General features: G+C 42.1%; 1 protein-coding gene across 3 annotated transcripts in view; it reads right to left on the bottom strand.

The window, feature by feature from the left end:
- TTLL5 (tubulin tyrosine ligase like 5) overlaps nt 1-15246 on the bottom strand; it is a 145060-nt gene that overhangs the window by 124514 nt on the left and 5300 nt on the right. For 2 of the 3 annotated variants that reach the window (XR_012775944.1, XM_075503279.1), the window contains exons 3-9: nt 13697-13806; nt 11704-11786; nt 10738-10844; nt 10064-10221; nt 9436-9518; nt 7345-7414; nt 6965-7049 (exon numbers count right to left, since the gene is read on the bottom strand). Coding sequence is in view for 2 of the 3 variants with exons in the window: in XM_075503279.1 (XP_075359394.1) it covers nt 6965-7049; nt 7345-7414; nt 9436-9518; nt 10064-10221; nt 10738-10844; nt 11704-11786; nt 13697-13806 (696 nt within the window). In the remaining variant the exon portion in view is untranslated. The remainder of the gene's footprint in view (nt 1-6964; nt 7050-7344; nt 7415-9435; nt 9519-10063; nt 10222-10737; nt 10845-11703; nt 11787-13696; nt 13807-15246) is intronic. The other variant, XM_075503280.1, reaches the window with a different exon arrangement.

Here is a 15246-nt window from a genome sequence, read left to right as displayed (position 1 = left end):
TTCAGCTCAGTTTTGCCCTTTTTTTTTTTAAACCTATTTTTCAAATTCGGTGTAAATCTGACTAAGAAGTTCCTGCTGGGCTAGGACCCTTCCAGCCATTCAGGCTCAGAAATAAGGCTGCCTAAACCTGGTAGTTCAGGCAAAAAAGGAGGCTATAGAGAAGTTTCCCCAAAACAAGGAGCCATTTCACTATGGATTCCTCACACCATGTGTCAAGTCCCCATTATGTCTGCAGGCACCAAGCAAGACAGGTCCACCAGGCTCCTTTCTGTCCCACAAGCAGGTACACAGAAGGAGGGAAAGTCAGACAGGAGAGAGAGAGGCATCCCTAGTTGGCAAAATGGGGAAGGCTCACAAACAGCACAAGCTATTCCTGGAACCATGTCCTCCTCAGCTGTACTTCAGACACAAGTCAGGCTTGTTATTCTCTCCTTGCATGGATGCCCCTCCAAAAACCAGCATAATCCACCAATTCAACAGTTGGCTATAAGAGCAGCCTTGGGACTTCCACGTAACTGGGCTTGGTGAGTCACCTTCAAAAGCATGTCAAAGTTTGTAATTAAGACTGTAGTTTATTAACAATGCACCTCTTATTCATACTAGGACATAAAAGGTATGTCAATAAATAAATTCCATCACATATTTTGGAAGTCTCAGATAAATAAAACTACCTAGATTTTTAACATATAATCAGATGACTAAGTTACACCCTCAGGCAAACCTGGATCAAGCTTGCCAAGACCATCTCATTCTCCAAACCTATACCTTCAATGCAAAAGGCAGGCTGTGAATCACAGATGGCCAATCTAGATGATAATTGTCCTTTTCAGCACCAAGTTACTAAATATCTGCCAATTTAACAGATGTACGGCAGCATGCTTTGTCTAGTTTTTTTTAATTATGCACTAGAAAAGTGTTCAACACCACATTTTTCAATCCAACAGACAAGGCTCTTAAATCATCCAGTGCTGCTTTATACCTTAAGCACAGCTTCAGTCTTGTTTCAAGCCTCAAGAAAGAAAAAAAAAAAAAAAAAAAAAAATCCCGCTCCCTCCAAACAGATCATTGAATATCCCCAAACAAATCTATTAGCAGCATTCCTTCTAGAGGTGGACCAGGCCCAAAATATGCAAAAGGAGGTTTGACAGAGTTTGAGAGAGGCAATACCAGAAAAACAGTATTGTAACAAAAGATGAAAACATAGAGCATATTCACTGATACCACTCTTAGTAACTCTCCAGAAGTCTGATACCTGACTCTGCTGACCTAAGGCTCTGTCCCTACTAAATACAGCTTATTCCACAGGGGGTGGCATGGAAACAGCTACGAAAGGAACCTACTCAACATCAGCACTTCCTAAGTTCTACTCAATATTCTTAGGGGATAAACAAAAAAACCTTTTGAGGTCAATATCTTCCTGAAAAATTGCATTGAACAAAAAGAGAACCTCGGCCAGGGCAAACCAAACAGTTATTCAGTAATTCCAGCACAAATCAAGCAACAATAGCTGAAGGCTTTGTTACACACCTCCAGGTACATACCCTTCACACCTCCAGGTACATACCCTTCACATCTCCTTCAAAGGAAACTTTTTCTTCACTCTTCCACATGGGAAGTGAAACACAAGTTACACATGCTGGATCCATAATCCCTTTCTTCTCCTCAGCACTGAAGCCTCAAATTCCGCTATAGATCATGTCATGACAAGTCTAGCTGTGCCAAGAGAAACCAGGCCTAAAGAAGTATCTAGTCAAACATCACAAATATGTATTATACCAAGTCTGTTCCTTTTAAAGATCAATACATCTTATGGTTTCCTGATAGCACTCCTTTCCTGGTAGAGGTCATGAACTTTACTGAAACAGTCAGATTCCTCTTCTACTTGGAATATGCAAAGCATAACACTGGAGGGGAACATTACCTTTCAGACAGACTAAGAAAAAGGAAAAAAGAAAATTAAGAGAACAACCCAGAAGAGGTCACCCTGACTACACTTCAGAGACTACCTACCTTCAGAAAGCGAACTCAAAACATGGAAGTCACCATAATGCACCACAAGCACTTAGCGGAGGTCCCGAAAACAGATTCCTTTGTTCTGCTGGTGGGTTTCCCCTTAGATTGCTTCAATACCACCTTTGATTCCAGGCCCTGATCTTACCTCCCAGTTCTCTGCTACAAATTGATTCCACTCTTAAGCAATGTGAGGTTTTTTTCTTAAGTAAAGAATAAAAGATAGGTTCCACTCCCAAAGGTTAAAACATTCCCCCCCTCCCTGCACAGCTGAAGCTTTGTCCCAGCTTTAAACCAAAGCATTACACTGTGTGAGACAATAAAAGGGTGTCTCCCAGCACTTAACTCACCCTGCTAAATGGAAGGCAAAAAAGCTAAATAGGAAGCCAGAATCCAGAAGCTCCAGGTTCCTTACCTCTCACCAACTGAATTTGCAAATCCAGGGTATGGGGAAAAATCCAAATCGCTAAAGCTAAAGACCACTAGTGCCATCTGGAGGCCATACAGAACAGCCCACCTAAAGTTTTCTGTCAATCTGTGCTCATGCTTGAGTGTTGTCCTCCAAAGAGGGCTTGCCAGTACTTGCTGCACAAACATACCAACTCTACAGCCATAGAAGAAGTGAGAAGTTTAAGAGTAATTAAAGATATTGGTTGCAATAAATTTCTACCTATCACGTGAAAGCATTCAACTACAAGTCTTGCTACAAGCCTTTAGCGGTAGCTGACACTACAGCTGAAATTGCTCAGTGGGCAGTTGAAGTTCAGTAAAAGAACTAGAGTTACCCTCCAGAGTCAGGACTGCCCTTGGACCAGAGATATGATCTCATTATTCCCTCTACACCAGTCCCACAGTTGTACTGGTACAGCTGACCATATCACAGAGCAGCATTAACATACCTAGTGCCACAGTCAGTCTCCATATACTAGCTACCTCTCACAGAGAGCTGTAAGATGGGATGCAATTTGAAGGAAAGGGTAACCACCATTAGTAATACTGTGGTGTTATGACAGATGCACTCGACCTCTTAACCAAACTAGCAGTAGTTTGGCCTGAGCTGTGACCAGGCCAAGAACTCCTCTGGTCCCAACCTGTTCTCTGAGAACCCACAAAGAAGCTGAGTGGCACAGTGAGCATTGATGCATGAGTTTGGAACACTGATCATGCGATTGACACATGAATAGCAGGTGGCTTTTCCAAGACTCATTTATCAGGGAACAAAGAAAGTTGTGGGTACAAGGAGCCTCATGCATATCTTTCCTATCATATGTAATTTGACTATGAGCCAACCACTTTATCTATAAATATGACAGCCAAAGTGAGCCTTCTTTGAGCTCTCCCTGCTAGGCAGTGTGGCTGCATGGCGGTGGCTGCATGGCAGTGATCTCCCCTTGAGCTGGGACACCTCTCAAGGTTGCTTCTCAAGGCAGAGAGACCTTTTACCAACAGCAGATCTTTGGTAAACGACCGATATCATGCATAACCTTGTAGTATGGTAACATTGATTTTGTCTTGGTAACTTTGATTGCATGCTGAATTGATAAATTTTGCATATATAATCCCTTAGACATAAACCGTTGTCCAAGTCTGAGACTAAGATTGGACCTAGCTGCACCTAAGCTCCATCAAGAGTTTAGAAAGCAAGGGGATCTATTCTGAACCTCGTGACTCAAGGGGAGGGTCCTCCGCACCCTTTTGTATCCTCAGTCTCTCTGTGAATCATTTTAACTCGAGTGTAACCCAATTTTCCTGTGTATGTTTCTTCCATGCAGTAATTAATAGAGTGAACCTTGCCATCGAACTTTGTAAGTTGCACTTTTATAAATCATATTAAAACCACTTTTGCTAATATCTTTGACAGTGATTTTTTAAGCAATCTAAATCACTCATTTGCAATAGGTGTCCTGTACATATATGTTCCACTTGTCATGTATGTGGACACCATGTGCTCTAGATTTGATTATAGTTTAAACAAATGGAATCTAAACACGTATAAGACTGTTAAGGATCTTAAAACACTGAAAAGTGATTTGCAAGTATTACTGCCACATGGGATCTTACCGGGATAGAGAGTCCAGAATTGTTGAGACTGATGCTTCTGGATGGATACCCAGAAAAAAAACTTAATTTATTTGCTCAGGGTTGACTACAACACTGTTTCAAGCTCTAGAGGCGAATATTCTGAATGTCAAAAGAACAAAGAAATTCAGCCAGCCAGCATCCAGGTTATCAAGTAGGGACACTGGCTCACATACTCAAAGAAATCAGATCATTGTTTCAAGAGACCTTTTACCTAGGATAGCCCAGGTGATCTACAGTCTTGCTACCAGTAGGAGCTCCTGGACTATTATCTTCCAGGAAGTGGAAGGCACGAAGGGTAAAATGATTATTGGGAACAGCAAGCACAAATTTTCCAAAAGCAAATCATGTCTGATGCATCCTGATTGCCTTCTAGGATGACATGAATGGTTCTGGGGACAAAGGGAGAGCAGTGGATGGCATGGCTGAAGACCTGAGCACTCAAATGGCCCCTGTAAAACTAGAGGAATAGGCTAACAGAACACTCATGAACTTTAGCAAAAGCAAATGCAAAAGCCTTGCACCTGGGAGGAATAACCCTGTTCAACAGTACAGGCTGGGTGGATAGAAAGCAGCTCTGCAGAACAGACAAGCAGTCCTGGTAGACAACAAGCTGAACGTGAATTAGCAGTTTGCCAGCTAACTACATGCTGGGCTGTATCAACAAGAGTGTAGCCAGTAAGTTTACGGAAGTGATTAGCACCTCTTACTTGCGAGTGCTTAGCAAGCACTGGACACACATCTGGAATGTCATGTCCAGTTATGAGCCCGCCCAGTACAAGTAGAAGTATTGGCTAAGTGGTGCAAGTCCGGCAGAGAGCTATTAAAATGGGCCGAAAAACATGATGTACAAGGAGAAGCTGAGGAGAAAAGGATCGTTTATCCTGCAGATAAGAAAGCTAAAAATAGATCTAACTGCTGTGTTAAACTCCTTAATGCATGGCTACAAAGACAGAGCCAGACTTTTCTCAAAGGTGCACAGCAGAAGGACAAGAGGCAACAGTCAAATTGCAACAAGGAAAATTCTGATTAGATATAAAAAACACACACGCGTTCACAGTGAGAATGGTCAAACGTTGGAACAGCTAGTCAGGAAAGACTATGGAATCTCCATTCTTAGAAGATACTCAGAACTTTTTGGTATAAGGCTGTAGAGCACCTGCTCAAACTTTGGAGAAGGTCTTGTCTTGAGAAGGAGGTTGGACTAAAACCTTCAGACTTCCCTTCCCACCTAAATAATTTGATGATTCTATCTAAGGCATTCACTAGAACTGTCTGACCAGTCTATTTCAGTCAAAAGAATATACTTCTTTCCTTCTTCACTTCCTTCTCTAGACCGTTAATATGACTAGAACTGTTAAAAGAAAAAAAAAAAAAAAGCATACACATCCCCACATACACTTCCTCCCCAAGCGAAACATGTACTCTACTGTCAGACACAAAAATGCTGTCTATCACAGAATTGGCACACTTGCCCCCAAACAGAATAGAACACTTGTCTCTTACACAGATGGATTTTTCCAGAAGTAAACTCCTTTGTTAAAACAAGATCAGCAGAACTACCTTTAAGACATTAATGATAGTGCAAAACCTATTTTGGAGGCCTGCTATACACTGCCCATTTTCAGAACATCCTAGCAATCCACTCATATATTCACAGTCAATGATCTTGTTTCCTTCTTCACTTTCCAATAACATGCAATATTAGCAACTAACAATTTAATTGCTGATTCCCAAAAGAAAAGTCTTGCATGCCAGGCATGTTTAAGGCTCCTTTTCTGAAGTGAATATAGTTGTCAAGTTTTCCACTGACCAAGATGAGCTACCCCTTCCTGCCTCCCTTTAGGGAAACAATCTGTTCACATTATCTTTGCAGGCAGACACCCATCACAACACATGTGAAGGGGATCTGTTCCTCACTTTAAAGGAGGATATTTCTTGTGGGATCATTATTAATATATCCTTTTGGAGTCGGTATCTGCTTTCGATAAAGATAAGTTGGATTCAGTATATGCCTAAGTCAGAGCCATGCAGACCTGAACCCTAGATATTTTTTCTGGGTACATCAGATGTGCTTATAAGACAGAATCAGAATTGCTTAAAACTGTTGCAGAAGACAGTCCTATGATGCTCTCTTCTCAAGCACCACTACAGTTAAGTTTTTGGTCTGTTGGAAATTCAGAGGGGTAATTATTTCAAATTGATTAGTTACTATAGACAGGTATTTAGCTAAAATTCTGTGATGAAGAGAAACAGGTATTTTTGGTAGACAAGTGTTCCTCCTGGGAATCTTAAGTATCTTTCGTGACTTACATGCAAAAGAAAATTGACAACTTGCAGGGTAAGAACAGTGAACTAGTCTAAACCCACTTACTCGATACTGTAGGAAATACAAATACTGACCTAAAATTTAGAAGAGCAGTTGAAAGTATTAAAACAAAGGCCAATACAGCCAACAACAGGTCTCCAACTGCTTTTGTCTTTAGGATTAAACAGAAATTGAGAAAGTTTAGATTCCCTTCACCTTGGAGGATGGAGAAGGGGCACAAAGGCACCAAGAGTCCAAAGAGGTTTCAAGAAGAACCCGACCTTGAGAATGAACACGCCAATGATGGTGTGTGTGGCCATTCAACCCTTAAGAGTTGAAAACTTGCTTTATTTATTATATATGTAATAAAGTCCCTCACTAAAGATCCTATCATCTATATAAAGAAAACTGATGGGACACAGCATGATGAAGTTCATATATTTAAACTCTGCAGAACTCTTTAACTGGCACTTCCCTCATTTGCTATTGTACAGAGTACAGAGGCAAGCCAAGACATCTCTGGATCCCCAAGTGCAGGTACACTGAGAAAGAAGAAACCTCCCCTACCTGGCCAATCCTTCCTCGTAGAGATAGATGACAAGTGGATCATAGGATGTAACCAGAACATAGAGGCGCACATCGAATTTGAAATCTGAAATACAGTTGTCAAGAGTCAGTGACTGGAAATATCTTTCAGACATCATATCCAGTTGAGGAATTTCAACAGACCCTGAGAGCAATAAACCATTATCTGCTGCTGACATAGGTGCCTGAAGCTTTCCCAGTTGAAAAGCTTCCAGGTTTTAAGGAATTCTCTAGTTACATTTTTTCCAGTACTAGAGGAAGATAGACCACTCAATTATTCAACTAAATTCCTGCAAAGTTTGCAGAGATCCTCAGGTGTGGGATTGGGGGAAGAGAGAAAAGCAATTCCTAAGCACACTCACCATCTATGAGCAGGGGGTTGCTGATGTAACGAGAAACCAGGATGTTGTCTTCCAGGACAATCTGGTTTGGCTACAGAAGAACAGAGAATCCAAGAGTGAAAAAACAGGAGGCGTAAGGAATGACTAGATCAAACCCACCATTTTTTCCAGCCTTTCCCTCCTAAAGCCACTCTGTACCAACAACTATGTCTGGGGAGGGAGGAAACAAAAACAAAATGAAAACACACCACTGTCAGTCACAACATACTTAAGGTAATTGGATCCTAACCAGAAGCCTGGGAATGATTCCATTGCCAAAAAACCTGCCCATTGAATCTTCCAGTTAAGTGCTCCTTAGAGTAGAATACAGATTTAACAGCCACATGGCAATCATGTAAAATAGGCAGGAAAAAAACACATCTAAGAAGTGACTGTCATTCTGTTTGCTTCTCAAGTGTTTAACCAAACACATGAAGGAGGGGTTTAGAAGACACTGGAAGGAGTATGTAGCTACAGTTGGTGAGGAAGTCGCAAGTGAAGAAAATGACTCCTCAACTTGTGATCTTTATAGCTAGATCCTGGGCTGGTATCCAACTTTTTTGCATACATGAGTAAATACCTTCTACTGAGGTTCAGTTCAGAGCAGAGGCTACTGTACCAGGAAGACGCTACCCTTGTAGCTCAGAACAGAAAGCTCTATCTATGACAAATATACATTGCAATGTCATGGGATCTGTTGAAAAAGCTTTTACTTTTTGCTGTATGCAAGCCTCTCTCTTGTAACCAGCTTTAACTACTCATACAAAGAGTTTTTTGCAAAACATTTTCTTGCCTTCAGTTTGCAAAAGAGCCAAGAGAACCCCGTCATCCTGCCTTTATTCAATTTTGCATGTATTCAGCCACATCACCAGTATCATGAGCAGGAAGCCTAGGCATAGAGAGTGCACATATACAACATGAGGGAACGAGCTCAACTTCCCTCAGCCCATCACACAAAAGTGACAGCCTGTTTTATTATGGATCAGAGAAATTCAACGGTTTGTTGTTTTGCTGGGGTTTTTGTTGTTTTTAAACACTTTTGTGATGAGATTCTAGAAGACACTCCCTTAATGGCATCACACTGAAGGAAATGGAAGTCTTCGGGCCAAACCAGCTGAAGTGTTTCTGGAACAGATATACACAGAGGGAGACTGATCCCAGAAGGGTCTTTTCCCCAGTTCACGGCCAGCTGCCATATAAGCCTGAGCTTGTTCTTTTCTTTCAAGCAAAGAAAAAGCTGAGTGCAGCTCTGGAAATACTTACCTCATACACTTGGCGAATTGCTCCCTTGTTTTATGGGAAATGATCCAAGCAGAGAACAGATGAGGCAGCATGACCCCTTCAGTGCAGGGGAGGCTAAAGGGGTTTGAGTGAGTGAAAACAAAATGACTCACCAGTCAGTTTTGCTGGTGAGAATATTTATTGGAATCCCCTCATGTGTTTGGCTCCTGCCCAGACATATTTGTTACCTATGACAACCTAACTCCCTGCAAAGCCCAAAAAGGGCAAAAGACACTATAACCAGCACATTGAATTCAAAGAACCATCCCCATTACACCTCAGTAAGAGCACACTGACATTTAGATAACACAGCTCTAAGACTGATACACATCCTACTGTATCACATAAGGTTTCATTTTAACTGGTCTTTTCCAGCAGGAAGAAGGAGACAGGGGGACTGTTTGAAGACTGTTTAGGTCACACAGGGAAACAACTAAGGAGAGTTCTGAGAATCTTCCCAAGGCCAGCCTACCGTCAGCCACAAGGAGAGCATGAAGCAGCACAGCTTCTCAAACTGTCTCGGAGAGCATGAACTTGCTCCTAATAAGCTAAGACTTGAAAGTAGGTTGCAAGATAAGCACAGCATACAAAGAAATAGATTTATTTTGGTTACGCAGCATAGGCCCAGGCAGGCTTTGCCAGCTGCTCAGGACTTTTGAACTGGTCACCAATGTCTGGCTGAAATCCAGAGCAGGGCCAATGTCTGGTTAGGTATTTCCATGCCCCTTGCCTGGAAGCTGGCATAGTTTTGCAGACAGTGTTACAAGAGCAGTCCTTTTGCTGAACACTTACATTGTTTATCAGGTAGACACCTCGACCCCTGGAAGAGGCCACGGGCTTCACTATCCATGGGCCTCTGTCCTTAGAATAGGTATCTGGTTAAAAGAAAACAGCACAAGTCTGAAACATCTTCCATTTTGCTTATTTATAGAGGAGCAAGAAATCAAGAATGTTGCCTACAGTAAAAGCTTTAGAGAACTCCATGAGGAGATCAAAGTCTACATTTTTGATGTCCTATTTTACCCCTTGGGACTCACTGCAATTATTACGGCCCCTCCCTGAAGCCCCTCCTGCTGCTCTGATAGATTCATTTCTCTGCCCTATGCTTCCTTTTGGCACTTCTCTCTTCAGTACTCCCAGGTATTAGTCAGGGATATTGTGAAGTTGATCATCAACAACACTGTGCACAAAAAAAGCTCAATTCTGGAGCCTTTTGAGGACTTAGGCAGCATGGAGTAAACAGCAGAGTAGAAATTATATAAAGAAATCATGTAGGCCTTTTCCACTGTCTTTCCAGCTCCCTCTGATTTTGTTGCCTTAACCACTGGCATGATTAACAGGCTGGGATATTGAAAGTAATTCTCTTCCCCCCACCCAGTTATTTTGCTTTAGGTCTGGGCATCATCAGCCATTCACTTACTGCAGAAGTCCTGGTACTCTGTCGGGAGGATAAAGGTCTGAGGTAAGATATGGAATGTCTTGAATCCATGGGCCAGCTGCATACGACTGACGTTCTTGTATAGTCTGTCCTTTCGTGTCAGTTCATATGACCTGAAGTCCCAAAACAAGAGGCTGTATCTATTTTTTCCCCACATAAAAAAACCCACATTAGAGCAACCCTTCATCCTAGTTACTAAAGCGTCTGTACCCTTGTCAGATGTCTAAACCCTCACCTGCAACTACTCTTCAGTTTTACTGTCTCTGTCCTATGGCCGTATTAATATCCATCCTCATTTGTAGCACCTCTTACAATTCTCAAGACTGTTATAATGGTGTTTGTAAACTTTAGCAGGTGACATATGACTGTCTCTGTAACTAAGAACCCAAAGCCTCAAATACTTTACTTAGACCACCAAATAAAGAAAAAAATTTTTTTTAAATCCAGTGTTTGGGCTACAGACAAGCACTTCTACTCACACACTATCTCCCCAAAACCCCAAAGACCGTTTAGAATGAAGACAGCATGTGGCACAGGCCCAGCGTATTGGGACTTTACAGTATCATGTATACTCTATTTTTTATAGAGCTATCCATGTTCAGATTCTTGCAAACCATCACAAAGACGTTCAGCAAAACATGATATCAAGGCCTTACCTAGGGAAATGATTGACTTTCTGAATATCTGTAAGGGAACGCAGCAAGTAGGGCTTCAGGTGTGATCCTGTCCACATGAGATTATAATCACTGCTATTTGGGTGCACCTAAAAAGCAACATAAAAACACCACACACATAAAAACATACAACTAATGAAAAGCACCACCACTTGTCCTACAGACTGTGACCTTATGTCTATGAGACCACAGCAATTCTAGTTTAAGACAATCTCCTCTACCCATCTCTAATATTAGGGCAACTCTAGCCAGACTCCTGTCCTAAGCTACTGTACAGTGGTGGCGGGAAATAACCATGTCATATTTTTCTAAACAAACTTGTGGTTTTGTTCTTTTTATAGACTGTTTAAACCCAATTTGTAAAGTGTTTTAGATTTCTTCAGGAAACTTGCGAGACCAATTCCTCAACTTGGTGTTATTTAGAAGAAAATCTAACATACACACACCTCTCTCAAACTGTCATTAGCTGCATATAGGACATTCTTTAGAGCAAGACAGGTGCTGGAAGAGAAATGTGAAACACTACATCAATGCTTCTATGAGCTTGCAAAGGCTGAGAGATTAAATCCTTCAGATCTTCCCAAGCATGCGAGATGACACTTTAAAAGCAAGAAAAGAAAAAACACATGACCCAACTTCAGCATCCTTTTTTCCCTAATTTTGCAGGCTTAAGGCTAAACGGTACTCCTTTGAGAGAGAAAAATCACAACATATTTCCTGTCTGACTGGCAGAGTATGTAAAAAAAAAAAAAACCTCAAGGGGGTCCACAGCAACTTCCTGGCTCTAACCCTGCAGAGTAAAAGAAAAAAAAAAAACCAAAAAAAAAACCCCAACAAAATACCACCACAAAAAACCAACCACAAAACAAAACACAAAAACATAATAATCATAATCACCACCACCTCCCAGCCCAGCACATAAACAGATCTGAAGTTCATTGCACTCACCTCATGGAATCCATGGGCAGTCAGAATGTTCCGAACCAGACGGCTGTCTGTTCGCACAATCTTATAGGACAAGTGGTAGCGCTCTGTTAAGAGGGCAAGAGACACGATATTAGAGTCTGCACCTACAAGAATAAACCAAAGTTACCTATGCTACCAAAGAAGAGAGAAGAGCACCAGAGGACTCAGCATAGTACAGCTGCACTTAATCCACAGTGGAGCATCCACACAGTAGCAGCACATAGCAGGCAAAGGGCGATAGGAAATGCCTGTCCATCTCCTGGGGTATTAACTCCAGTGACGGCATTGAACTGACTTACATCAATCTTTAGGTATATTATTGCTGCATCACTGAACCTTATTGTACCAAAATAAAACACAGGACATCCTAACAAATGCCCAGATTTATTTTTTTTTTAAACAGCTCTTTATATAGACTGCTTTGTAACACTCCAAACATGATTTCAGCTCTTTCTTCTCTATTCAAGATTGGTATTCCTAGCTAAAAGTAATCATGCCATATGCCCCTCATTGACATGGCTAGCTTATATGATCACTTTCTAGATCTTGAAAACCCAAAATAAAACACGGAATTTTTGTTCATATCTCATTCACCTGTACTGATCTTCCAATAACTAACTACAAAAAATAGTAGAAAATAAAGTAAATAGGACAAGGAAAGAAAACAAGAAAACCACTAAGTCATAAAAACAAAAGCAGTAAGCAGCACTGGAAGTATGAGATAAACAGCAAGCAAGTAGCAAGACTAGAGGCCAGTTGTCATACCAAAGGATGTGGCAATCCATAAAAGAGTTCAAAGAAAGTAGAGGCAGAAATTGCAATGCTAGAATACAGAGTCACTTGGAAAAGGCTAAAGTTTACAAATGGGTTCAAACTGAGAATAGAAAGACAAAGATTAGATTAAACCTTAGGAAATATGTTCTACCAATAAAAATAAGTCTAAAGAAAAGAGTAAGAAGTATCATAATCTGGGACTGGACAAAGCTCAAGGAAATTTATCAAGTTGCACTATTCAGCAGTAGACCTGTTAAACCACGAAAAGCCTCTACGTCCTGAGAAAAAGCAGAAGAGACACCATGCTCCAGTTAGGATACAAGTTACAATTACCATCAGCTTCTGCCACCGTTCAAGTATGTTTTTAATTCACATGAAAAGGATCAGGAGTTTCCACACACAAAGCACCTTCTCCACCCCTTACCCCAATAAGCCAGAAGCATTTCTGCTTGGATAGGATATTAGAAATGAGGGCACCAATTACCTAAGAAAGGGAGAAGCAAGAGAAGAAAGAAGTGTCAGCATCTTCACAAAAAGAAGCTGACTAGATTTTAGCTTTTCTCAGCACATCCAGAATGAGCTCCCAGCTGTACACACCCGCAAGTACTAACTCTCGCAATCCAGAGTGACTGTTTATAACAACTCTGCCTCTTATTTAGAGACTCTCCCTTATTGGACACTAGACAGGTTTGGTCTCCTGACTCAAGCGCTGCCAGAGCAGCAATGATTTTGCTTATGGCCTTACTCACAGTTGTGAGGCTGTAGATGCAGAGATTTGTTCCTACAGCTTACTACTGTTCCTACCACCGTGGGGCTGGCTGATTTATTTCCCAGTGAAACCCCCTCAAAACTCACTGCAATGACTGATGTTAAGTTCTTAGCTACAGAGTAGTAAATTTATATTCTGGTTGTAAGTTCTAGCATAGCCTCCAAGTTCGATTTGCAAGCAGACAGTTCCAACTCAAAACACATCAGGACCCAATGGAGGGACAAATACAGACACTTGTGACAACCCAAAGACGTGATAAACATTCACCAACTGATGAGGCGTTTCTGAACATCTCAGCGCTCAGAGACAAGAGACGATTGTAATTTCCTTCCTACCATGTCCTCTTCCCTACCACAAAGAGAAAGGAACATACAGGTAAGAGACTTCCACCTCATGCCTTCAGGCCAAAAGCTGGCACATAGTTGCACCCACCTCCAATTAGGCGGAGGTAGCTGTCGTTGGTCAGAATGGCTTCAGCATGAAACACCAAGACAGGGATCCGCCTGCAGCCGCCACCAGTCCACTTGATACATGGATGATCCCTGAAATGGCAAGATAGTCAGTATAAGCAACTGCTGAACCTCACACACACAGCAGTTACTTACAATGATGACACAGCAATTCTCCATACTTGCCCATGCTTGCCCACCTAGCCTGTGGGCAGGACACAAGCAAACACACTGTGGGAAAATAACAGAAGATTGGCGAAGAGGATTGTAAACACACTCAAGTGACTTGCAGCTGGGGTGTAGCAAAACACATATATCATTCTAACTGTTGTCTATCCTTATGTGTTTGACAAGTAGAACATCTGTGTTCAGATAACATAGGCCTGTGATAGACTCAGAGGCACCCTATCGAACACACTTGAGATTCCTGCCCTGCTGTGGGAAAGATCAAAGCACAGTGGTAAACTGTGCCTGCACGAATCCCTGATATACAGGTGAAAAGAGCAGGTTCAGCGATCCCCTAGCAAGGGCCAAGCTCTGTGGTGCCTGAGTCCCTGCTTGTATGCCTCTGCCCAGGTGCTGCTTCGGGGATCCCCTGGTTGGCGAGGCAACGAAAATAAATTTACTTTCTGCATTTCAGCCATGGTTTTGTGGTTGTTCCTGTACCCTGCCTGTGCTGACTCACACATTTGGCATAGTCAGCAGGATCCAGGAACAAGCATGCCATGGCTGGTAAAAAAGTCGGGGACTGGAAAGGCCATGACAGCGACTTCCCATATACCAGGATGGCCCAGTTCCAAGCGCTGGACCCCTGTGGCCACTTTCCTGGCTACACTGGCTCCCCCCAGACAACTGAAACAGCTACGCACAGATTGCCATGGAAAGTGGTATCAGATTCTTCTCGCAAGTTAGTGGGGAGATTGGGATGGTTATTAGTTACCGGTCTTAGAGCTCCTGACCATGAAGTTGTTGTATTACATGTTATAAAATGAGAGAATTGCAAAAGGAAGTCAGGACTTCAGAAGATGCAAAGGCGATCACACAAGGAATAATTACTACTCAAGCAGAGTGGTGCCATGGGTTGCAAGATACTGTAGAACAGTTGATAGCACGTGCTGTTAATAAACCAGGGGAGAGGGGGGTTACGCAGCACAGTGAGCGAGTAGCTGTGTGGTGCTTAGTTGCCAGGCAGAGTTAAATGACGACAGTCCTTTTTGGCACCCAACGTGGGGCTCAAAGTGTTCAAGATAACAACAGGTTTGATTAGAATGTGCTAGATCAAATTTATAGCTGTTATTGCTGTTTAGCTATTAATAGGCAGGCTTCTGTGCTTGCCATGGGGCTTGCTTGCCTTACTGTATGTTAGAGTCTAGGGCTCATTAGTGGCTGCTTTTTGCTTTTGCTGCCTGCTGTACTGCTTATCACCTTACTCTGATGTGCCTGGGAACATTCGGAGAACAGCAAAGGCTCATGTGTTGATTACGGGATTCAGTCCGGACAGGGTAGCAGTAACAAGAAGTATCAAAATGCAGC

This window comes from Mycteria americana, chromosome 5 (assembly GCF_035582795.1).
Source record: "Mycteria americana isolate JAX WOST 10 ecotype Jacksonville Zoo and Gardens chromosome 5, USCA_MyAme_1.0, whole genome shotgun sequence".
NCBI classification, from domain to species: Eukaryota; Metazoa; Chordata; class Aves; order Ciconiiformes; family Ciconiidae; genus Mycteria; species Mycteria americana.
This window is presented reverse-complemented; position numbering and strand designations above follow the sequence as displayed.